The 25,773-nt window shown below is 44.1% G+C and overlaps 1 protein-coding gene across 1 annotated transcript; it reads right to left on the minus strand.

Moving 5' to 3' along the window:
* Positions 1-1,385: 1,385 nt before the first annotated feature.
* Positions 1,386-7,359, minus strand: LOC121586128 (urokinase plasminogen activator surface receptor). The gene is made up of 5 exons (XM_041902626.2): positions 7,268-7,359; positions 6,751-6,867; positions 6,472-6,618; positions 6,019-6,129; positions 1,386-2,252 (listed from the first exon to the last, which is right to left on the minus strand). The coding sequence occupies exons 1-5, from the start codon at positions 7,311-7,313 to the stop codon at positions 2,050-2,052; spliced, it is 624 nt and encodes a 207-aa protein (XP_041758560.1). The 5' UTR covers positions 7,314-7,359; the 3' UTR covers positions 1,386-2,049.
* Between the last annotated feature and the right edge of the window lie 18,414 nt (positions 7,360-25,773).

Here is a 25,773-nt window from a genome sequence, read left to right on the forward strand (position 1 = left end):
ACTGGAGTTGTTTACCAAGAAGACAGTGAATGTTCCTGAGTGGCCAAGTAACAGTTTTGACTTAAATCTGCTTGAAAACCTATGGCAAGATTTGAAAATGGCTGTTTAGCCATGAGCACCAACATGTTGACAGAACTTGAAGAATTATGAAAATATTAAAGGGCTAATATTGCACAATCCAGGTGTGTAAAGCTCTTAGAGACTTACCCAAGAAGACTCCCCACTGTAATCGCTGCCAACAATGTTTCTAGCATGAATTGACTCAGGGAGCTGAATATTTATGCAACGACTGTATTTTAGTTATTTCATTTCTATCAATCTTTTCCAAAACAATTATAGAAATCTTCCACTTTGATAGAGTATTTGATGTAGATTGTTGACAAAAAATGACAATTAAATCCATTTTAATTCCACTTTGTAACAACAAAATGTGAATAAATCCAAGGGGTGTGAATACTTTTGCAAGGCACTTTAGTTTCATTGCCAATAATGAGTTTTGAAGTATTTTCTGAATTGCTGTTCAGAAGAGTGCAGAGAAAGTTGACAATGATAACGATTGTTTATTGCACAGTTGAGGAACATGCTTCTTGAGAGTATCCTTTTTCATATCTTTCATTTCTTTAAAAAAAGTATATTTAACTTAAATGTCCACAAAATATATTTACAGTATACTTTCAAAAACACATGTGCACAAAAAATTGCATATTTCCCATCATCCTTTTCTGCAGCTGAAGTTTTGATATATAATATGATATTGTTCCTCATATTTAGCTTATTCAAATGTTTTGATGTTCATTTTAAAACTGAACAATGTTGTACTATTAATTACACATTACGCATTACACATTTTATTGAAATGTAAATGTATTACTGTAATGTGATCAACTAAAGTGTGAAATGCCAATGGTGCAGAGTTCTCAAAGTTATTACTTGTAAATAAGTTGCTCAAGCCACAACTTTCTGTAAATAGCATGTTAATGGAAAACTCTCTAACATAATCCAGGTAAAGGAGGGCATTCCCCAGGGCAGATTTCTATGCCGCTTACTTTTCTCAATATTTACTAATGACCTACACTGAGTAAAGCATGTGTGTCTATGTATGCTGATGACTCAATATTATGCAAATCAGCTACCCCTGCAAGTGAAATCACTGCAACACTTAACAAAGAGCTGCAGTCAGTTTTAGAATGGGTGGCAAGTAATAAGATAGTTATAAGTATTTCAAAAACTGAAAGCCTTGTATTTGGGACAAACCATTCACTAAATCCTAAACCTCAACTAAATCTTGTAAATAATATTGTGGAATTTATTTTATTAAATTTTTATTAATTGCCTCATTGGACTTGGAAGCAGGAGGTTGTGAGAATAAAGAGTCAGAAAATCTATACAGTAATTCATATACTTTTAATCTTTTTAATTTGCAGAATTCATCTTGTTCATCAATTAGGCATAGCAAATACAATAACACCGTACACATCCAGTGACATATTTCATTTAAAATATATTTCTGCCAGGTTAAAAATGGGATTCAATAGCCTTTTTTACATTATTCAGAATGTTAGCAACATGTGAAAGCTAGCAATGCCAATGATTTGAAGCAATGTACAACACTTGTTTAGATTGGCAAATGCCTCGCCAAACATCCATGCCTCACTGACTCATAGGACCTTGAGGAGAGAAGAGGACAGGTGTGGGTGTGTGTAGGGGTTATGGGATGGATGTAGGTGTGGGTGTGGGTTGTTGTGGGTGTATTTTTTTGCGAGAGCTGTCCCTAAAATGAAATGACTATAGTGCATTCCACAGGTGGCTAGTGGAGGTGGAGAGGTTGAGTTAACCCTACACAATGTGAAGCGTCTAGTGAAAGGGGCTATTCAATAACATCCATTATTAACACACACAACAGGTGAATAGTGGAGACTGGAGCTGGGGAGTGGGGAGATGGGCTGGGGGTGTACAATGACAGGGAGGCTCCAGTTACGATGAAACTAGTAAACAGTACGCGGCCATGGCCAGGAGAGGAGAGGAGAGGAGGTGAAAGCATGGTGCCTCTCAGTGGAACAGGGCGACAGAGACCATGGATGTCACCAGGAGCAGGAGGCTCAGTCCGATGCCCTGGGCACTGTTACACAGGTTGCCCTCGCAGCACTTCATGTCCACGCCCATGGCGGGCCCCAGAGCTCCTGACACTTCTCCCATACAGATTATCTTGGAGGCACATCCCTTCATTGTCATCTTCTCGCCACCCACGTTCACTAGCAGCACACAAAAGACAATGTTACTGATATTCACAAGACTCAATGCTTCGCAAGTCCAGTCAACTCCTGATAAGTGCACATTGGATAAAACTTTCAGCCCATTCTCTTATGGAATACTCCAGGAGGTGCTGATTCTGTAGGTACCAGATTACATTTGGACCTGGCGAAATGTGAAGCTATACTGTCCACTAGGGGCAATGTGAGCACCTATTACCATCTAGTAGGGTTGCTAGGTTGTTGTGATGGGGGATAGGGCGTTTAAGCCGCAGTCTCTGGCTCAGACGGTCGCGTGTTCAATCCCAGTGCTAGGCACTTGATTTTTGTTTTTTTGTTTTAAGCCTTTCCCAAACCTTAACCCTTAACTTAACCACTCTGAATTAATGCCTAAACTTAAGTTTAACCCTCCCTTAGCCCTAACCTTAACCATTGGGAATGAATGCCTAAACTTACATGTTAGTTTCACTTTTAAGGAGTTTGACTGACAGCCAAGATACATCACCACATGGCGTAATTAAAACGTTGGGCCATGGAGTAATTATGTTGCTGCAGTTATGCCACAGGTTGGAGGTTTATTTGGAGATTGGGAAACTTTTCATTGCAGTGCAGGACACATTCAATTAAAATACTCTACATTCAGTTATTACTTGCTCAGGGTAACTGCATGCTATCAGAGGCCAGGACTATATAAACACACAGAATATCAATAATTCCTCAGAGTACGCATATTAGCATACATATGAGATGTGCAGACTCTGCAACGTGGTCTCAGAGCATTTCGTATTATTCTGTACGTAAATTCTGGGAACTCCATTTAGTATGATATGTTACATTTCGTATTGTATGTATTAATTTGTGGATGTCCATAATCCATTTCGTATGATAAGTTACGAATTACAATTCATATGATATGTTACAAATTGCAAAACGTACGATAAGTTACGAATTAATCATGGCAAGGTGACTAGGAATATGGCAGAATATAAACAGTGTAGTTATTCACTCCGCAAGGCAATCAAACAAGCAAAACGTCAGTATAGAGACAAAGTGGAGTTGCAATTCAACGGCTCAGACACGAGACGTACAGTGGGGAGAACAAGTATTTGATACACTGCCGATTTTGCAGGTTTTCCTACTTACAAAGCATGTAGAGGTCTGTAATTTTTATCATAGGTACACTTCAACTGTAAATTAAAAATCATACAATGTGATTTTCTGGATTTTTGTTTTAGATTCCGTCTCTCACAGTTGAAGTGTACCTATGATAAAAATTACAGACCTCTACATGCTTTGTAAGTAGGAAAACCTGCAAAATCGGCAGTGTATCAAATACTTGTTCTCCCCATTGTATGTGGCAAGGTCTACAGACAAACACAGACTACTAAAGGAAAACCAGCCACGTCGCTGAGACCGACGTCTTGCTTCCGGACAAGCTAAACACCTTCTTCGCCCGCTTTGAGAATAACACAGTTCCACCGATGTGGCCCGCTACCAAGGACTGTGGGCTCTCCTTCTCTGTGGCCAACATGAGTAAAACATTGAAACGTGTTAACCCTCGCAAAGCTGCCGGCCCAGATGGCATCCTTAGCCATGTCCTCAGAGCATGCATGGACCAGCTGGCTGGTGTGTTTACGGACATATTCAATCTCTCCCTATCCCAGTCTGCTGTCCACACATGCTTCAAGATGGCCACCATTGTTCCTGTACCCAAGAAAGCAAAGGTAACTGAACTAAACGACTATCGCCCCGTTGCACTCACCTCTGTCATCATGGAGTGCTTTGAGAGACTAGTCAAGGATCGTATCACCTCTACCTTACCTGTCACCCTAGACCCACTTCAATTTGCTTACCGCCCCAACAGATCCACAGACGATGCAATCTCCATCACTCTGCACACTGCCCTATCCAATCTGGACAAGAGGAATACCTATGTAAGAATGCTGTTCACTGACTATAGCTCAGCATTCAACACCATAGTACCCTCCAAGCTCATCATTGAGCTTGAGGTCCTGGGTCTGAAACCCGCCCTGTGCAACTGGGTCCTGGACTTCCTGACGGGTCTCCCCAGGTGGTGAAGGTAGGAAACAACATCTCCACTTCGCTGATCCTCAACACTGGGGCCCCACAAGGGTGCATGCTCAGCCCACTCCTGTACTCCCTGTTCACCCATGACTGTGTGGCCAAGCACGCCTCCAACTCAATCATCAAGTTTGCAGACGACACAACAGTAGTAGGCTTGATTACCAACAATGACGAGACAGCCTACTGGGAGTGTGGTGCCAGGAAAACAACCTCTCACTCAATGTCAACAAAACAAAGGAGATGATCGTGGACTTCAGGAAACAGTAGAGGGTGCACCCCCCTATCCACATCGACGGGACCGCAGTGTAAAAAGTGGAAAGCTTCAAGTTCCTTGGCATACACATCACTGACAAACTGAAATGGACCACCCACACAGACAGTGTGGTGAAGATGGCGTAACAGAGCCTCTTCAACCTCAGGAGGCTAAAGAAATTTGGCTTGGTACCTAAAACCCTCACAAACTTTTACAGATGCACAATTGAGAGCATCCTGTCGGGCTGTATCACCGCCTGGTACGGCAACTGCACCACCCCTAACCGCAAGGCTCTCCAGAGGGTGGTGCGGTCTGCACAACACAATACCGGGGGCAAACTACCCGCCCTCCAGGACACCTACAGCACCCGATATCACAGGAATGCCAAAAAGATCATCAAGGACATCAACCACCTGAGCAACTGCCTGTTCACCCCGCTATCATCCAGAAGGCGAGGTCAGTACAGGTGCATCAAAGCTGGGACCGAGAGACTGAAAAACAGCTTCTATCTTAAGGCCATCAGACTCTTAAACAGCCATCACTAGCACACTAGCTGCTGCCTATGGACATTGACTAGAAATCACTGGCCACTTTAAGAAATGGAATGCTAGCCACTTTAATAATGTTTACAAATCTTGCATTACTCATCTCATATGTATAAACTGTATTCTATACTATTCTACTGTATCTTAGTCACTTTAATAATGTTTACAAATCTTGCATAACTGATCTCATATGTATATACTGTATTCTAAACTATTCTACTGTATCTTAGTCCATGCCGCTCTGACATCGCTCGTCCATATATGTATATATTCTTAATTAATTCCTTACTTAGATTTGTGTGTATTGGGTATATGTTGTGAAATTGTTAGATATTACTTGTTAGATATTACTGCACTGTCGGATCTAGAAGCACAAGCATTTCACTTCACCCACAATAACATCTGCTAAACATGTGTATGTGACCAATACAATTTGATTTGATTTCAATTCCAAAATATTTGTTGCTAACATTAGCTATGTGGCTAGATGGTTAACACTAACGTTAGCTAGCAGTAAGGGTTAGTGTTAGCAGTTAGGGTTAAGGTTAGGAGTTAGGGCAAGGGTTATCTAAAAAGTTAGGGGAAGGGATCTAAAATGCTAAAGTTGTATGAGTTACAAACATGCAACCTTTGGGTTGCTAGACATTAGCATTATATGCCCACCCATCCACCCTGACCAACCACCCTCCTTACGTTTTTGCCTTAATTAACCTTCTATCTGATGTAACTAAACCAAACATAACATATCATACTAATTTGAGTGTCCCGGATTTACGTTTACTATGTTATGTCTAGTCTATGATACCAGTCTTAGAGACTAAAGAAATAGGCTTTAGGAATGTAAAGAATGTGCAGGTAACGGTGCGCGATTAATCTGACACACTACCTGTTGTTGAGATGCAGCGGTCCTCGTCTCCCAAGCAGCTCAGAGCGCTCGTGCAGTCCGTTCCGGTGCAGGTGAAGCACTTCTTGCCATTAGGAGTGGGTTTAGTGGACTCTACAGGATAAGTGATTGCACTTTTCACTCCCACCTCACCACAAACCAAAATCAAAATAGATTCATTCTATTCCTTATAATTGCCTATTTCGAGTATTCTTCTTCCTCTATGTTGAAAACACTTGGCAGCCGTTAAATAATTATGCTAAATAAATCTGTTGGTTGTATTTCAATTTAAGAATTGAGTTAGTCTAATTCATCAACTAAAACTTTCCTCATAGAACTATCAATTAAAAATATTAATTTCAGTTCAACCTTTCAACATGCTATCAAATCGAATGTTTTAATAGTAGCATTTATTATAAACTAACATAGCCTATACATTCTCATTGAGATAGTTACCAGGGACGCTTTGGGAGTTGCAGAGGTCCGTATTGCAGCATTTGCTGGTGATCGTAGTGCGCGAGATTCCGAAGTTCACTGCTGCACTGAAACACTCAGTTGGCACGGCGCAAGACTTCGCGTTGACATCTACTACTTTTGTATCACCTGGAAATGGAAAGAAGAGGTTGAGTCAAGAAAAAGAAAAAAAAGTTTTAAAACGTAATAAAATGAACCAAAAATATTTGTTTTATCGTTTGGCTAACATTTATGAGCTAAATTAACCTTCCATTAATTTACCCGCATAGGATGTAATCCGCGTGTTTCCACATTGGGTTGGATTAGGACAGTCAATCTGCTTATCCGTGCATGTTCCCGAGACTCCCGGTATGCACTCAAAGCACTTGAGTGAATATGCTGAGAAGGTGAAAAGTTACACCATCCCATTATTAGAAATTCCATTCATAAATTATCAGGGATATAATAGACTAAAACGTGGACAATGTTTTCTTTGGCTGAAATGCATTTGTCATTCAAAAGGTAAATTGAGTTATATATTTATTTATTCTTCATTATAGTTCTAAACTGTGGGCTATAGGCTAAATTGAAATTGCAAAAAAAAAGTATAATAATTGCTGAACTTGATCTTCAAAGCAGAATTAATCCAAATGCAGCCAAAGGTAGCCTAAGTAATACAAAAATGATATGGGCTATAGCCATATTTAGAGATTTTCTTTGTGTACTATTTTGACATTTAAAATAAATTATAATCGAAAAGCATGTTAAACGTAGGCTATGGCCTAGATAGTCCTCTTACCTTTGGGAAGAAGCACACTCACGAGGATGGGTACAAAAAGGTACATTTTGACTTGGAGCTGAAGGAGGTGAAATGATATAGGGTGTGTTGAGTTACAGCATTTATCTGTGATCATTTAGAGGTGTGGTATGTTTTGTCTAGAAGCATTCACACACTCACAGAGCTATTGAAATCCACTGAGTTCAATAACTGAGCTTTGAATACAGTGTTCTGTTGCAACACATACCATTTGTAAAATTTTGTTTTCTGTGGTCTTACATCCTGGAATTAAAATTCATTAACTTGTTTCACTGCTCCATGTTCTGCAAAACCTTCACAATTTCAAAATAAAAAATAAATGTCAAATAAATATTATTTTATTTTAGGATAGGCCTCTACCAACTTTGCACACTTTGCGGATCATTGCAGTCAAAAATGTGACAGCCCCATTGTGAATACGATTTTTATTCATTTTTATGTATGCTGTTGTATTTCCTGTAATTAAATCTGTCCTTTGTCATTGGCGATAGGAAAACACTGATTTTATAACAGCAAATGCAAAAATAAAAAGGAGTTAAATCCTAGTCACACTCAGGAGTTTCCACCGTCTTGACTTGGTAAGAAACTGTTTTCTCTCCCAGTGTCAGGTCTCATGCAGACTGAAGCAGGCCTAAGACCTTTGCTTCACTCCATACCTGCCCTTTGATGCTGACAAAACTCCTCTGCTCCCTGCCAATGACAGCCATAAGAGGATGCAGCCATCACCATGCTTGGACATTTGGAGGGTTACTCAATTAAATGTTGTGTTGGCTTTGACCCAAATGTAACGCTTTGCATTTTGGCCTTCCTGCAAATAGGATGCATGCTCCTCATGGTTCTATTTAAAGTCATGTCTCAGAACGTTCAGAGAAAGTTAAGAAACAAAGTTCTTCTGTTGGAATTTCAGCAGTATAACGTTTTCTGCAGGTTTTCCTCATGGCTCTATTTAAAGTAATGTTTTCAGAACATTAAGAAACCTTTCTATAAAAACCACAAGAAAACATTAGTAACGTTCAAAGAACATTTTAACAATGTTATTGAAAAACATACATTATACATTCCGTTCTCAACGTCAACAACATTCTCTTTATCCTCTATCTTTTGAAGTGTGTTCAGGTGTGATGGCCACGCCCACTAATTGACCACACCTGAATCTCACTGACGCCATGCCACAAATAAAACAAATCTGTTTGCGTGATCAATGTCTGACCAAATTAATTTTCATGTGTCCTATTTTTGCTTGGAGTTCAAAACCATTAACCTAAGCTAGCAGTGTTATTAAAAGTATTATTGAAGCATGTTCACAGAACATTATAATCTCCACCCGGCACAGCCAGAAGGGGACTGGCCACCCCTCAGAGCCTGGTTCCTCTCTAGGTTTCTTCATAGGTTTCTGCCTTTCTAGGGAGTTTTTCCTAGCCACCGTGCTTCTACATCTGCATTGCTTGCTGTTTTGGGTTTTAGGCTGGGTTTCTGTATAGCACTTTGTGACATCTGCAGATGTAAAAGGGCTTTATAAATAAAATTTGATTGATTGATTGATTGATTATTTAATTACTTTCAAATAACCTATAATTGTTGTTCTCAGAATGTTAATAAAACCTCCCATGAAAACTGTACCTCCAGATAATTAATATATTGTTACTCACAACAAGTAAGTTCTCGACATCTCTGCCTCATATTGACCCAGGCAGGCCAAAACGCCATCCCTCCAAAGCAGGCTGAAATTTCAGGCGATCTTTTTAAACAGCTCTTACACAAAATGTTTTACAATTTCACAGTATTATTACAACCTTATAGTGTGGAAATATACAATGCCTTCAGAAAGTTTTTATACCCCTTGACTTATTCACATTTTGCTGTGTTACAGCCTGTATTGAAAATGTATTAAAAAATAATAATAATCTCACCAATCTACACACAATACCACATAATGTCAAAGTGATGTCAGCTTCCTGCCTCCTGTTTGTCTCCGGGCCTCTAGAGGTCATCTGTGTTCCCCTCTGCCTTAGTTCTTCCTCGTGTGTGTCAGCTTCCTGCCTCCTGTTTGTCTCTGGGCCTCTAGAGGTCATCTGTGTTCCCCTCTGCCTTAGTTCTTCCTCATGTGTCCTAATTAGCTTGATCCAGGTCACCTGTGCCTTGTTTCCCCTTGTGTATTTTAGCTGTGTGTTTTCCCCTTGTTTCTCACTTGGTTATTGCGTCCTGACTATGTGTCTCCTGCTTTGTCCCACCGTGTCTGTCCTAGTAAGTTGTTCAAAGTTATCTTTAGTTTGTTTTTCTCCCCTCGTGGAGTTGTTTTGTTTTGCCTCCTGTTTTGGAACATTAAATCTACTTGCCTGGAGTATTGCCTTGGGTGTTTCATTTGGGTCCTACAACACCTCCTCTGTGGCTAAGGGGTAGTACCCCCAGCTCTCCACATCTGAGACCAGAGTTTCTAGCCCGGCTTGTGACAGAATAACCAAGTCAATCATGGACCCAGAAACACTCAGTTCCCCGGACCTGTTGGCGGTGATCACTCGACATGAGGCTTCTTTCCAGCGCCATGAAGCCGTTCTCAGCCGACAAGAGGAGCTGATGGCTAGTCATTCTCAACTCCTGGCCGAAATGATGAGTTCCCTCCGCCAGGTCTTTGAACGCCTCCCTGGTCCTCTCCCTTCCCCCAGGTCACCCCCAGTGACGACAGGTCGTCTCGGTTGGCGGAGCCCCGACTACCACCTCCCAAGCCCTTTTCTGGGGATCCAAGCTCTTGCCAGGGTTTCCTCACCCAATGCTCCCTTACCTTCGAGCTCCAACCCTCAAGTTTTCCCACAGACCGTTCCAAGATTGCCTACATCATTACCCTTCTTTCAGACAAGGCGCTCGCCTGGGCTTCTGCGGTGTGGCAGTCCCAGGAGGCCTGTTGTGACTCCCACGCTGCATTTGTAGAAGAGTTCAAGCGGGTGTTCGATCATCCTGTCAGTGGGCGGGAGGCTTCCAAGCGCCTACTGTCTCTCCGTCAGGGGCCCCGAAGCACGGCAGATTTTGCCATTGATTTCCGGACCATAGCAGCAAGGAGCGGATGGAATGATGAAGCGCTGAGGGTCTGCTTTCAGGGAGGGTTATCTGAGCCCCTTCAAGATGAGTTAGCCACCCGAGAACCAGCTGGTGATCTCGAGTCCCTCATAGCCTTGGCCATCCGCCTGGACAATCGTCTAAGAGAGCGGAGAACGGCTCGCCGTCAGGTGTCTCATTCCCAAGTTCCTCTGAGCAGCTCTGTTTCTCCTGTTTGGACTCCGTCATTCAGAGCTTCCCCGGCTCCTGAACTGCTCCAGGATTCCCGGAGAGCATGCAGTTAGGCCGTTCCAGGCTTTCTCCCAACGAAAGGGAACGTCGCATGAGGGAACGTCGGTGCCTCTACTGCGGGGTTGCCGGCCACTTCCGCTCCGCTTGCCCCGAGCTTTGGGAAACGCCTGTCCCCGCCCAGCTACAGGAGGGCTGTGATGGGGAGAGTTAGAGCGCCTCCTACTAACGCTGTCCTGGCTATTCCAGCCACTCTGTCCTGGGGGGCCACCAGCATCGGGTCCAGGCTATGATCGATTCCGGTGCCGCAGGTGATTTCCCTGGATGTAACCTTGGCTAAGGAACTTAAGATCCCTACCCAACTACTTCCTCAACCCCAGGCAGTTACAGCCTTAGATGGCAGACCTCTGGAACCAGGAAAGGTTACCGAGGCGACTCAGTCCCTGCGACTTACCATCTCTCAACACCAGCAGGAGGAGACCTTCTATCTCATTGACTCTCCCGAGTATCCTATTATCCTGGGTCACCCTTGGCTATGCAGACATAATCCCCAGATCGACTGGCCTACGGGCACCATTCTAAGCTGGGGTCCCGCCTGCCAACTCACCTGCATGCTACAGAGTCCCTCAGCCCCTAGTACCCAGTTTCAAGAGTCTGTTGACGTCTCCCGAGTCCCCAGTGTTTACCATCGGTTCAAGGCAGTGTTCAGCAAGGCCCGGGCTACTTCCTTACCGCCTCATCGCACGTATGACTGTGCCATTGATCTACTCCCTGGGTGCTGCCCTCCTAGAGGTCGGATCTTTTCCTTGTCCTCCCCGAGCACGCAGCTATGGACACCTACATTAAGGAGTCCTTGGCAGCCGGCCTCATCTATGCCTCTACTTCCCCGGCTGGGGCGGGCTTCTTTTTGTTGAAAAGAAAGACGGGGTCTTAGGCCTTGTATTGATTACCGGGGACTCAACAAGATCACGGTTCGGAATCGATACCCCCTTCCTCTCATGGCCACTGCTTTTGAGCTGCTTCAAGGGGCTTCCATTTTTACTAAGCTGGATCTCCGCAATGCTTACCATCTCGTGCGGATCCGGCAAGGAGACGAATGGAAGACGGCGTTCAACACGCCCACGGGGCACTATGAATATCGGGTGATGCCGTTCGGGCTCACCAATGCCCCCCGCAGTATTCCAAGCCCTGATTAATGATGTTCTCCGGGATATGCTTAATCTGTTCGTCTTCGTGTACCTGGACGATATCCTCATCTTCTCGAGGTCACTGAAGGAGCATGAGGGGCATGTTAGCAGGGTTCTCCAGAGGCTCCTTGACAATCACCTCTACGTTAAGCCTGAGAAGTGTGAATTTCATGTTTCTCAGACTCAGTTTCTCGGGTTTATTGTCACTCCCGGGCACCTAGAGATGGATCCCAAGAAGGTCAAGGCGGTCCACGATTGGCCCACACCTGCCACGGTCAAGGAGGTTCAACGGTTCATTGGCTTTTCTAACTTCTATCGGAAGTTCATTAAGAATTTCAGCTCGGTGGTAGCCCCCTTGACGACGCTTACCAAGGGAGGAGGGACCAAGATTCACTGGGGTCCGGAAGCAGCAGGGGCCTTCGAGGATCTCAAGCGCCGCTTCACGTCTGCTCCGATTCTGGTGACCCCTGACCCAGAGAGACCTTTCGTGGTGGAGGTGGACGCCTCAGAGGTGGGGGTGGGAGCCGTCCTGTCACAGAGGGGTGCGGATGGGAGATTACACCCGTGTGCCTTCATGTCTCGCCGCCTGTCTGAGGCCGAGCGCAACTACCACGTGGGGGATCTAGAGTTGCTTGCGGTAAAACTGGCATTGGAAGAGTGGCGCCATTGGCTTGAGGGGGCTCAGCACCCTTTCCAGGTTCTCACAGACCACAAGAACCTGGAATATCTCCAACAGGCTAAGCGGATGAACCCTCGGCAAGCACGATGGTCCCTTTTCTTTAATCGATTCCAGTTCCTCCTGACTTACCGACCTGGCACCAAGAACGTCAAGCCGGATGCTCTGTCTCGAGTCTATTCTCCCGAGTTACAAGAGAAGCCCTTGGCATCGATTATTCCGAGGTCTAGGATCGTCGCACCTCTTCAGTGGGAACTAGAAAGAGGGGTACGGAAGCTCTTGTCCAGGAGCCCGATCCAGGCGGTGGTCCTGCCCGGTCGCCTGTACGTTCCTCTCTCTGTTCGGGGCCGCGTCTTGCAGTGGGGCCATGAGTCGCCCTTGACATGCCATCCAGGCAGTGCTCGCACACTGGAGTTCCTCCGACGGCGGTTTTGGTGGCCGTCCATCAAGAAGGACGTGCAGGTCTATGTTGAGGCCTGCCCTGTGTGCAACCAGGGAAAGTCGACACGCCAGCGACCCCCAGGGACTGCTCCATCCCTTACCTGTTCCTCGAAGGCCATGGTCACACCTTTCTCTGGACTTTGTTACGGGACTTCCTCTATCCCAGGGCAACACCGTCATCCTTGTGGTGGTAGACCGGTTCTCTAAGGCTGCCCGGTTTATTCCCCTGCCCAAGCTGCCCTCGGCTAAGGAGACTGCTGAGCTCCTCATGAACCATGTCTTCCGGATATTTGGTATTCCCCTGGACGTGGTCTCTGACCGAGGTCCCCAATTCTCGTCCCGGTTTTGGGGGCCTTCTGCAGGCTTGTTGGGGCCACAGCCAGCCTATCGTCGGGGTTCCATCCAGAGTCTAATGGCCAAACGGAACGGATTAATCAGGATCTGGAGACCACCCTGCGGTGTATGGCGGCCAGTAATCCCACGTCTTGGGCCACCTATATCATTTGGGCTGAATATGCCCACAACACCCTCCAGTCCTCAGCCACCGGATTGTCCCCCTTCGAATGCCAGTTTGGTTACAACCCTCCATTGTTTCCAGAGGAGGAGGCGCAAGTTGGTGTTCCCTCGGCCCAGCGCTTTGTCCAACGCTGTAGGCGGACCTGGAAGAAGGCCAGGCGTGCCCTCCTTCGGACCTCCCAGAGATACCAAAGTCAGGCTAATCGCCACCGCCGGGACGGCCCTAGTTTCCGAGCTGGTCAGAGAGTTTGGTTGGCCACTAAGAACCTGCCCCTCCGGGTCGAATCCAGGAAGCTTTCCCAGAGATACATCGGGCCTTTCCGCATTGCTAGAAAGGTTAACCCTGTGTCGTATCGTTTGGTTCTCCCTCGCTCCCTTAGAGTTAACCCCACTTTCCATGTTTCACTCCTTAAACCTGTCTTGTCTTCTCCCTTTGCCCCCCACGCAGACCCCCGCCACCTCCCAGGATCATTGACGGCCAGCCAGCCTACACAGTCCGCCGGATACTGGACTCCCGGAGGGTCCAGAACTCTCTGCAGTATCTGGTGGACTGGGAGGGCTACGGGCCGGAGGAGCGCTCCTGGGTTCCAGCCAGGGACATCCTGGACCCAGGTTTGATCCGAGATTTTCGCACCCTGGGGCCAGGGTGTTCTGGAAGGAACGTCAGGAGTCGTTCCTAGAGGAGGGGGTCCTGTCAGCTTCCTGCCTCCTGTTTGTCTCCGGGCCTCTAGAGGTCATCTGTGTTCCCCCTCTGCCTTAGTTCTTCCTCGTGTGTGTCAGCTTCCTGCCTCCTGTTTGTCTCCGGGCCTCTAGAGGTCATCTGTGTTCCCCTCTGCCTTAGTTCTTCCTCATGTGTCCTAATTAGCTTGATCCAGGTCACCTGTGCCTTGTTTCCCCTTGTGTATTTTAGCTGTGTGTTTTCCCCTTGTTTCTCACTTGGTTATTGCGTCCTGACTATGTGTCTCCTGCTTTGTCCCACCGTGTCTGTCCTAGTAAGTTGTTCAAAGTTATCTTTAGTTTGTTTTTCTCCCCTCGTGGAGTTGTTTTGTTTTGCCTCCTGTTTTGGAACATTAAATCTACTTGCCTGGAGTATTGCCTTGGGTGTTTCATTTGGGTCCTACAACACCTCCTCTGTGGCTAAGGGGTAGTACCCCCAGCTCTCCACATCTGAGACCAGAGTTTCTAGCCCGGCTTGTGACAAGTGAAAACATGTTTTTAGACATTTTTGCTAATTTATTGAAAATGAAATACAGAAATATCTAATTTACATAAGTATTCACACCCCTGGGTCAATACTTTGTACAAGCACGTTTGGCATCGATTACAGCTGTGTGTCTTTCTAGGTAAATCTCTAAGCGCTTTCCACACCTGGATTGTACAATATTTGCCCTTTATTATTTTAAAAATTCTTCAAGCTCTGTCAAACTGGTTGTTGATCATTGTTGGACAACCATTTTCAGGTCTTGCCATAGATTTTCAAGTAGATTTAAGTAAAAACTGTAACTCGGCCACTCAGGAACATTCACTGTCTTCTTGGTAAGCAACTCCAGCGTAGATTTGGCCTTGTGTTTTAGTTTATTGTCCTGCTGAAAGGTGAATTAATCTCCCGGTGTCTGGTGGAAAGCAGACTGAACCAGGTATTCCTCTAGGATTTTGCCTGTGCTTAGCTCCATTCCGTTTCTTTTTTATCCTGAAAAACTCCCCAGTCCTTAACGATTATAAGCATACCCATAGCATGATGCAGCCACCACTATGCTTGCAAATATGGAGAGTGTTAATCAGTAATGTGTTGAATTGGATTTGCCCCAAACAATACACTTCGTATTCAGAATAATAAGTTAATTGCTTAGCCACATTGTTTTTGCAGTATTACTTTGGTGCCTTGTTGCAAACAGGATGCATGTTTTGGAATATTTTTTATTCTGTACAGGCTTCCTTCTTTTCCCTCTGTCAATTAGGTTAGAATAACTAACATTTGTTATCCTATCACAGCCATTAAACTGTAACAGTTTTAAAGTCACCATTGGCCTCATGGTGAAATACCTGAGCGGTTTCATTCCTCTCCGGCAACTGAGTTAGGAAGGACGCCTGAATGGTTGTAGTGACTGGGTATATTGATACACCATCCAAAATGTAATTAATAACTTCACCATGCTCAAAAGGATATTCAATGTCTGCTTTTTTAAAAACCCATCTACCAATAGCTGCCCTTCTTTGCGAAGCATTGGAAAACCTCCCTGGTCTCTGTGGTTGAATCTGTGGTTGAAATGCACTGCTCTACTGAGGGACCTTATAGATAATTGTATGTGTGGGGTACAGAGATGAGGTAGTCATTTCAAAATCATGTTAAACACTAGTACTGCACACAGAGTGAGTCCATGCAATTCCTTATGTGACTTGTTAAGCAAATGTTTACACCTGATCTTATTTAGGCTTGCCATTACAAAGGGGTAGAAAACTTATTGACTAAAGACATCTTTAAATGTTTTTATAAAAATTGTTTTAAATGGAAAACCATTATTCCACTTTGACATTATGGGGTATTGTGTGTAGGCCAGTGACAAAAAAAATCTAAATTTAATCAATTTAAAATGTAGGCTGTAACACAACAACATTTGGAAAAGGTCCAGGGGTGTGAATACTTTCTGAAGGCACTGTATATAAAACACAGGAAAATCACGTTTTTGACTGCACTAGGCCTTTAACATACAGTATGTATCTGACTCAGGTTTGTTAGATGCACAACAGTAATCTCTCCACTGTAGTAGCTGATGTGTGATGAGCTCCACCCCCTGCACATGGCATATTCTGCTCCCAAGTGCTTCAATTTGACCTGCACCTGGTTCAATGCGTTCCTCCCGAACGTTAAGCACTTTCTTTCTCTTTCTCTTCATATCGTTTATTGATGGCAGCAGGATGTGCCTATCACTCACATAGACTTCTTGGCATTGTACATGACACATGATTCAATCCCTGCTGACTAACGTGTATTGGTCTTGTATGTGCTTGTATACTTTTCAATACATTCCACTAAAGGTGTGGTCTCCATGTTCCCAAGACTTACAGCTAAAAGTTTTAAACTTGACTCAAATATGTCTGTTCTGACACAAACCTGCCTTCTCTAATTTGGGGAAGATTCCTACAGTTTCACAATAAACGGCAAGAGTTTTCCCTTCTGTTCTCAATCAAACAAGGATCACTGGGGTTTAGAATACTCTAATAATATTTCTCCCAGAGATGTTATAAGCACTCAGGAAATCTGACCACCCATGTAATCAAATAACAATAAGTTAATTTAAACACTTAACCTAGTTGCTCCTGTACAGTGGCTTGCGAAAGTATTCACCCCCCTTGGCATTTTACCTATTTTGTTGCCTTACAACCTGGAATTAAAATGGATTTTTTTGGAGGTTTGTATCATCTGATTTAGACAACATGCCTACCACTTTGAAGATGCAAAATATTTTTTATTGTGAAACAAAGAAGAAATAAGACAAAAAAACAGAAAACTTGAGTGTGCATAACTATTCACCCCCCCCAAAGTCAATACTTTGTAGAGCCACCTTTTGCCGCAGTTACAGCTGCAAGTCTCTTGGGGTATGTCTCTATAAGCTTGGCACATCTAGCCACTGGGATTTTTGCCAAAACTGCTCCAGCTCCTTCAAGTTGGATGGGTTCCAGGGGTGTACAGCAATCTTTAAGTCATACCACAGATTCTCAATTGGAGGCCGTTCCAAGACATTTCAATGTTTCCCCTTAAACCACTTGAGTGTTGCTTTAGCAGTATGCTTAGGGTCATTGTCCTGCTGAAAGGTGAACCTCCGTCCCAGTCTCAAATCTCTGGAAGACTGAAACAGGTTTCCCTCAAGAATTTCCCTGTATTTAGCGCCATCCATCATTCCTTCAATTCTAACCAGTTTCCCAGTCCCTGCCGATGATGGTGTTCTCGGGGTGATGAGAGGTGTTGGGTTTGCACCAGACATAGCGTTTTCCTTGATGGCCAAAAAGCTAAATTTTAGTCTCATCTGACCAGAGTACCTTCTTCCATATGTTTGGGGAGTCTCCCACATGCCTTTTGGCGAACACCAAACGTGTTTGCTTATTTTTTCTTTGAGCAATGGCTTTTTTTTGGCCACTCTTCCGTAAAGCCCAGCTCTGCGGAGTGTACGGCTTAAAGTGGTCCTTTGGACAGATACTCCAATCTCCGTTGTGCAGCTTTGCAGCTCCTTCAGGGTTCTCTTTGGTCTCTTTGTTGCCTCTCTGATTAATGCCCTCCTTGTCTGGTCCATGAGTTTTGGTGGGTGGCCCTCTCTTGGCAGGTTTGTTGTGGTGCCATATTCTTTCCATTTTTTAATAATGGATTTAATGGTGCTCCGTGGGATGTTCAAAGTTTTGGATATTTTTTTATAACCCAACCCTGATCGGTACTTCTCCACTTTCAGAACAGGTATATACTGAGATCATGTGACACTTAGATTACACACGATCATGTGACACTTGGATTGACACAGGTGGACTTTATTTAACTAATTATGTGACTTCTGAAGGTAATTGGTTGCACCAATTAAGCCTATTCCCCCTCAGGAGACTAAAAAGATTTGGCATGGGTCCTCAGATCCTCAAAAAATTCTACAGCTGCACCATCGAGAGCATCCTGACTGGTTGCATCACCGCCTGGTATGGCAACTGCTTGGCCTCTGACCGCAAGGCACTACAGAGGGTAGTGCGTACGGCCCAGTACATCACTGGGGCAAAGCTCCCTGCCATCCAGGACCTCTATACCAGGCGGTGTCAGAGGAAGGCCCTCAAAATTGTCAAAGACTCCAGCCACCCTAGTCATAGACTGTTCTCTCTGCTACCGCACGGCAAGCGGTACCGGAGTGCCAAGTCTAGGTCCAAAAGACTTCTCAACAGCTTCTACCCCCAAGCCATAAGACTCCTGAACAGCTAATCATGGCTACCCGGACTATTTGCACTGCCCCCCCACCCCATCCTTTTTACGCTGCTGCTACTCTGTTAAGTGTTTATGCATAGTCACTTTAACTCTACCCACATGTACATATTACCTCAACTACCTCAACTAGCCGGTGCCCCCGCACATTGACTCTGCAACGGTACCCCCCTGTATATATAGCCTCCCTACTGTCACTTTATTTTACTGTATATATAGCCTCCCTACTGTCACTTTATTTGACTTCTGCTCTTTTTTCTCAACACTTTTTTTTGTTGTTGTTTTATTCTTACTTTTTTTGTTTAAAATAAATGCACTGTTGGTTAAGGGCTGTAAGAAAGCATTTCACTGTAATGTCTGCACCTGTTGTACTCGGCGCATGTGACCAATAAAATTTGATTTGATTTGATTTGATTTGACCAGATCTTATTTAGGGGCTTCATAGCAAAGGGGTGAATACACATGCACGCACCACTTTTCCGTTATTAATTTTTTGCATTTTTTGAAACAAGTTATTTTTTTTCATTTCACTTCCCCAATTTGGACTATTTTGTGTATGTCCATTACATGAAATACAAATAAAAATCCATTTAAATTACAAGTTGTAATGCAACAAAATAGGAAAAATGCCAAGGGGGATGAATACTTTTGCAAGGCACTGTAAGTCCCTCTGTATAAGAGTGTCAGCTAAATGACTCAAATGTAAATGTAATTTGTCCAATAGAACAGAATTTAACAGACTCTTTTGATACAACATTTTTCATGTGATTGCAACAATGTCATTGGAGTGTCTGTGCAAAGCATACACAGAATATGCACACTATTGCATCCTAATGAGTGATGAGGGGACAAAGAAACGGGACAGGAAGCCAAGTAACACAAACGCATACAAGACTTTGCCCTTGAACTGAAGGTTATATGTAAAAGATTTACAAATGATTTACAATTGATTTGGTTGGTGATATTAGTTTGTCACACTCCTGTTTTTACTTTCATTTCCTCTGCAAATGAGCCCTTAAGTTTCTATTCCTTTCATTACATTTCCTGTCAAAACCTCAAACCGAACCACGTGACAAGCTCTACCTTTTAATTGATAAAGCCTGACCCACTTTCATTTCTTCCATTGTGTGGTCTATAATCCACATCTTTTTAAGGTTCTGTTTCTCTCAGTTATGTTTTGTGTCATGAGCCTGTTTCACAACTTCCCGCAAAAAATAGCGGGCTCTGTCTGTGTTGCACCTATTTGTTATTGTTTGAATCCGGGAAAACAATCTGGATCCCAGTCAGAGGAACACACCTCCTAAAGCCCTGAGAAGAATGTTCCAAGTGTCAGAACATGTGTTATCCTAACAAAACGCTCTGTAAAGGTCTAGTGAAATAAGATGGTAGTGCAGATTGGTGTGAGTTAGGACGAAACCTTCAAATGTCAGCCTGTGCCTGAGGGCGTTTTACAGTTTTTTTTCCTCCTGTAAAAGACAATTTAGGGAAATTGGCTGCTCTGTGGTTGTGTGAGAATTAATGTTTTTTCAAAGCACATTACCCTGGCAGTGCCAACTTCACCCTTTCAACCATTCATAATCATTCCAAGTTCATTAACCTACATTTTATACTACCCTATCATTATTACAGAGTATGTAAGTTGACCAAAAAAGCAGATAGACTAGGGATCTTGTTCTTGAATACAAATTAATGATGAAAGTAAAAACTATTGACTGAACAATACTGTTATGAAGAAGGTTAAAACTAACCACTAAAATGATTGGGGTGTTATGTCCATAGCCGAGGAAGTAGGGTGCTGCAGCACCCCCTGAAAAGTTGGAATTAAAAAAATATATTCATATATATATACAGTGGCTTTGCGAAAGTATTCACCCCCCTTGGCATTTTTCCTATTTTGTTGCCTTACAACCTGGAATTGAAATTGATTTGGGGGGGTTGTATCATTGGATTTACACAACATGCCTACCACTTTGAAGACACAAAATATTGTTTTTTGTGAAACAAACAAGAAATAAGACAAAAAAACAGAAAACTTGAGCGTGCATAACTACTCACCCCCCATTCTTCAAGGCAAAACTGCTCCAGCTCCTTCAAGTTGGATGGGTTCCTCTGGTGTACAGCAATCTTTAAGTCATACCACAGAATCTCAATTTGATTGAGGTCTGGACTTTGACTAGGCCATTCCAAGACATTTAAATGTTTCCCCTTAAACCACTTTAGCAGTATGCTTATGGTCATTGTCCTTCTGGAAGATGAACCTCCGTCCCAGTCTCAAATCTCTTTAAGACTGAAACAGGTTTCCTCAAGAATTTCACTGTATTTAACGCCATCCATCATTCATTCAATTCTGACCAGTTTCCCAGTCCCTGCTAATGAAAAACATTCCCACAGCATGATGCTGCCACCACCATGCTTCACTGTGAGGATGGTCTTCTCGAGGTGATTAGAGGTGTTGGGTTTGCGCCAGACATAGCTTTTTCCTTGATGGCCAAAAAGCTCAATTTTAGTCTCATCTGACCAGAGTACCTTCTTCCATATGTTTGGGGAGTCTCCCACATGCCTTTTGGCGAACACCAAACGTGTTTGCTTATTTTTTCTTTGAGCAATGGCTTTTTTCTGGCCACTCTTCCGTAAAGCCCAGCTCTGCGGAGTGTACGGCTTTAAAGTGGTCCTATGGACAGATACTCCAATCTCCGTTGTGCAGCTTTGCAGCTCCTTCAGGGTTCTCTTTGATGTCTTTGTTGCCTCTCTGATTAATTCCCTCCTTGTCTGGTCCATGAGTTTTGGTGGGTGGCCCTCTCTTGGCAGGTTTGTTGTGGTGCCATATTCTTTCAATTTTTTAATAATGGATTTAATGGTGCTCCGTGGGATGTTGAAAGTTTCTGATATTTTTATATAACCCAACCCTGATCGGTACTTCTCCACTTTCAGAACAGGTATATACTGAGATCATGTGACACTTAGATTACACACGTGGACTTTATTTAACTAATTATGTGACTTCTGAAGGTAATTGGTTGCACCAAATCTTTTTTAGTGGCTTCATAGCAAAGGGGGTGAATACATATGCACGCACAACTTTTCCGTTATTTATTTTGTCTAATTTTTTTAAACAAGTCATTTTTTTTCATTTCATATCACCAATTTGGACTATTTTGTGTATGTCCATTACATTAAATCCAAATAAAAATCCATTTAGATTACAGGTTGTAATGCAACAAAATAGGAAAAACACCAAGAGGGATGAATATTTTTGCAAGGCACTGTATATATATATATATATATATATATATATACAGTGGGGGAAAAAAGTATTTAGTCAGCCACCAATTGTGCAAGTTCTCCCACTTAAAAAGATTATTGTCATAGTTGACGTGTACCTATGATGAAGATTACAGGCCTCTCTCATCTTTTTAAGTGGGAGAACTTGCCAATTGGTGGCTGACTAAATACTTTTTTAGTCAGCCACCAATTGAACTCATTTGAACTTGTTACCTGTATAAAAGACACCTGTCCACACACTCAATCAAACAGACTCCAACCTCTCCACAATGGCCAAGACCAGAGAGCTGTGTAAGGACATCAGGGATAAAATTGTAGACCTGCACAAGGCTGGGATGGGCTACAGGAAAATAGGCAAGCAGCTTGGTGAGAAGGCAACAACTGTTGGCACAATTATTAGAAAATGGAAGAAGTTCAAGATGACGGTCAATCACCCTCGGTCTGGGGCTCCATGCAAGATCTCACCTCGTGGGGCATCAATGATCATGAGGAAGGTGAGGGATCAGCCCAGAACTACACGGCAGGACCTGGTCAATGACCTGAAGAGAGCTGGGACCACAGTCTCAAAGAAAACCATTAGTAACACACTACGCCGTCATGGATTAAAATCCTGCAGCGCACGCAAGGTCCCCCTGCTCAAGCCAGCGCATGTCCAGGCCCATCTGAAGTTTGCCAATGACCATCTGGATGATCCAGAGGAGGAATGGGAGAAGGTCATGTGGTCTGATGAAACAAAAATTTAGCTTTTTGGTCTAAACTCCACTCGCCGTGTTTGGAGAAAGAAGAAGGATGAGTACAACCCCAAGAACACCATCCCAACCGTGAAGCATGGAGGTGGAAACATCATTCTTTGGGGATGCTTTTCTGCAAAGGGGACAGGACGACTGCACCGTATTGAGGGGAGGATGGATGGGTCCATGCATCGCGAGATCTTGGCCAACAACCTCCTTCCCTCAGTAAGAGCATTGAAGATGGGTAGTGGCTGGGTCTTCCAGCATGACAACGACCCGAAACACACAGCCAGGGCAACTAAGGAGTGGCTCCGTAAGAGCATCTCAAGGTCCTGGAGTGGCCTAGCCAGTCTCCAGACCTGAACCCAATAGAAAATCTTTGGAGGGAGCTGAAAGTCCGTATTGCCCAGCGACAGCCCCGAAACCTGAAGGATCTGGAGAAGGTCTGTATGGAGGAGTGGGCCAAAATCCCTGCTGCAGTGTGTGCAAACCTGGTCAAGACCTACAGGAAACGTATGATCTCTGTAATTGCAAACAAAGGTTTCTGTACCAAATATTAAGTTCTGCTTTTCTGATGTATCAAATACTTATGTCATGCAATAAAATGCAAATTAATTACTTAAAATCATACAATGTGATTTTCTGGATTTTTGTTTTAGATTCCGTCTCTCACAGTTGAAGTGTACCTATGATAAAAATGACAGACCTCTACATGCTTTGTAAGTAGGAAAATCTGCAAAATCGGCAGTGTATCAAATACTTGTTCTCCCCACTGTACATCTTCCCTGACACCCAAATGTACTCGTTACATTTTTACAGGAAAATGGTCCAATTGACACACTTATCAAGAGAACATCCCTGGTTATCCCAACTACCTCTGATGTGGCGGACTCACTAAATACAAATGCTTCGTTTGTAAATTATGTCTGAGTGTTGGAGTGTGCCCCTGGCTATCCGTCAATAAATAAATAAAAATGTACGTTTGCCGTCTGGTTTGCTTAATATAGGGAATTTGAAATGGTTTATACTTTTACTTTAAGTACATTTGAGCAATTACATTTACTTTTGATACTTAAGTATATTTAAAACCAAATAGTTTTAGACTTTTTCTCAAGTAGTATTTTACTGGGTGACTTTCACTTTTACTTGAGTCATTTTCTATTAAGGTATGTTTACTTTTTACTCAAGAATGACAATTGAGTACTTTTTCCACCACTGGATATATTACAGAAACCTATATCATACAATTGTAATTAATTCCTAACAATTAGTTATCAATATGTTAGGAAAATATTTTTTTGACCCATGTTTAAAGGGATGTCCAAACTTTTGGCTTTATATCAATCATTTGAAATCCAGAATTTCCACTTTAATGTACACTTTAGATTTGTCCTCTGCATCATTTATAAAGTACAGGTGTTCGAGAAGCAGTAAGTAAATGGTCTCCTTTAACATCAAACAAGGAAGATTAACATGATCAGCTTGTGATGCTCTACTTAGCTTTCAAGATATTATGGCTCTATTTCTGCCCAATGGTTTAATAAATGGATGAGATTGTTGCTATTTTCAACTTGGTTAATGTCAAGCTAGTTTGCATGGTGCTTATTCTGAAATAATTCATTCAGCTGTTTTAATGGTTTGTGTGTAGTTTTGGATTAAGATAAGAACAGAGTTGTTATTGTGTTTTAAACCCACAGAGCCAGTCTCTAATGTGATGATAACTCCCAACAACACAGACTTAGTGGAGTTCAACAGCTCTGTCAGTCTGTCCTGCTCCTCCTCTGGCTCCTCCCCCTTCTCTTACCACTGGCTGAATGGCAGCTCAGATGTCACAGCCAGTGATGGAGTTCAGCTTGGTGATGGGAACAGCACTCTCACCATAGCCAATGTGACTTGATATAACCGGGGGCATTTCATGTGCATAGTGTCAAACCCTGTCAACTTGAACAACCAGATACTAACCTTAAACATCACATGTGAGTCTCTAACTTACATGTCTAACTCTTTTCCATTATCTACATGCTGATTCCATGTAGCGTTTGTTGTCAAGTTGCTGTGGTTGTGAGGATATTTTATATTGGAGCTACATTGTATGTTGTAGCTGGTCAATGCTGTGACGTTCTGGCTCCGGGACTCTTAGTAGTGAGCCAGGGTTGTCATTTTCATTTGGGTGTAGTTCTATGTGGGATCTAGTTGTTTCATTTCTATGTTTGGTTTTGATGTTGATTTAGTCATATGACTCCCAATCGGAGGTAACGAGTGTCAGCTGTCGGCTCGTTATCTCTGATTGGGAGCCATATTTATACTGTGTGGTTTCACCTTGGTTTTGTGGGTTTTTGTTTCCTTGTTGCTGTTAGTCATTATCAGTATTGAACTTCACTTTCGTCATATTTGGTTTGTTGTTTTGATCGTGGTTTCTTTATAATAAAGTCTACGATGTTCGCTCAACACGCTGCGTATTGGTCCGTTTCCTCAGACGATCGTGACAGAAAAACCCACCATAAAAGGACCAAGCAGCGCGTCCAGGAGCAAAGGGTCTGGACATGGGAGGAACTGTTGGACGGTAAAGGGTCCTGGACTTGGGAGGAGATCCTGGATGGTATGGATCGCCGACCATGGAACGAGACGGTGGAGAGGCGACGGCGAGGAGGAGCAACGGCATCGGCAGGGCCATCGTCGGAAGGACGGGAGGCAACCCCCAAAAAATTTTTTGGGGGGGGCACATGGCTTGGGCGGCTGGGCAGCAGGAGGCTGCCACAGGGAGAAAAGGAGAGAAGGCTAACGGAGTACGGGAGCCATTGGCGAGTAGAGGGAGGGAAGTGTGTGTGGCACGGCGTGAAAGACTGATGTGTGTTGCCAGTCCGGTCCGGCCCGTTCCTGATCCTCGGTTGAGGCCAGTGGTGTGTGTTCCCGGTGGGGACCGGCCTGTTCCTACTCCAAGCACCAGGTCCACGGTGTGCTACGCCAGCCCGGCCCGGCCTGTTCCGGCCACTCGCACCAGGGATGCGGTGCGCGTCGCCAGCCCAGCCCGGCCTGTTCCTGCTCCACGCACCAGGGATAGGGTGCGCCGCCAGCCCGGCCCGGCCTGTTCCGGCCACTCGCACCAGGGATACGGTGCGCGTCGCCAGCTCAGCCCGGCCTGTTCCTACTCCACGCACCAGGGATACGGTGCGCGTCGCCAGCCCAGCCCGGCCTGTTCCTACTCCACGCACCAGGGATACGGTGCGCTTCGCCAGCCCGGCCCGGCCTGTTCCGGCCTCTCGCACCAGAGATACGGTGCGCGTCGCCAGCCCAGCCCGGCCTGTTCCTGCTCTCCGCACTAGGCCTTATGTGCGTCCCCAGGGTCCAGCATGCCCTGTTGCTGCTCTCCGCACTAGGCCTTATGTGCGTCCCCAGGGCCAAGCATGCCCTGTTGCTGCTTCCCG

This window comes from Coregonus clupeaformis, unplaced genomic scaffold (assembly GCF_020615455.1).
Source record: "Coregonus clupeaformis isolate EN_2021a unplaced genomic scaffold, ASM2061545v1 scaf0096, whole genome shotgun sequence".
NCBI lineage: Eukaryota > Metazoa > Chordata > Actinopteri > Salmoniformes > Salmonidae > Coregonus > Coregonus clupeaformis.

Coding starts and splice junctions, on each gene's coding strand:
- LOC121586128 (XM_041902626.2), bottom strand. CDS start 7,313: ATGTACCTTTTTGTACCCATCCTCGTGAGTGTGCTTCTTCCCAAAG. Junction 6,130..6,471: donor CAACTCCCAAAGCGTCCCTG/GTAACTATCTCA, acceptor CTTATCCTGTAG/AGTCCACTAAACCCACTCCT. Junction 2,253..6,018: donor CCGCTGCATCTCAACAACAG/GTAGTGTGTCAG, acceptor GTGTGCTGCTAG/TGAACGTGGGTGGCGAGAAG.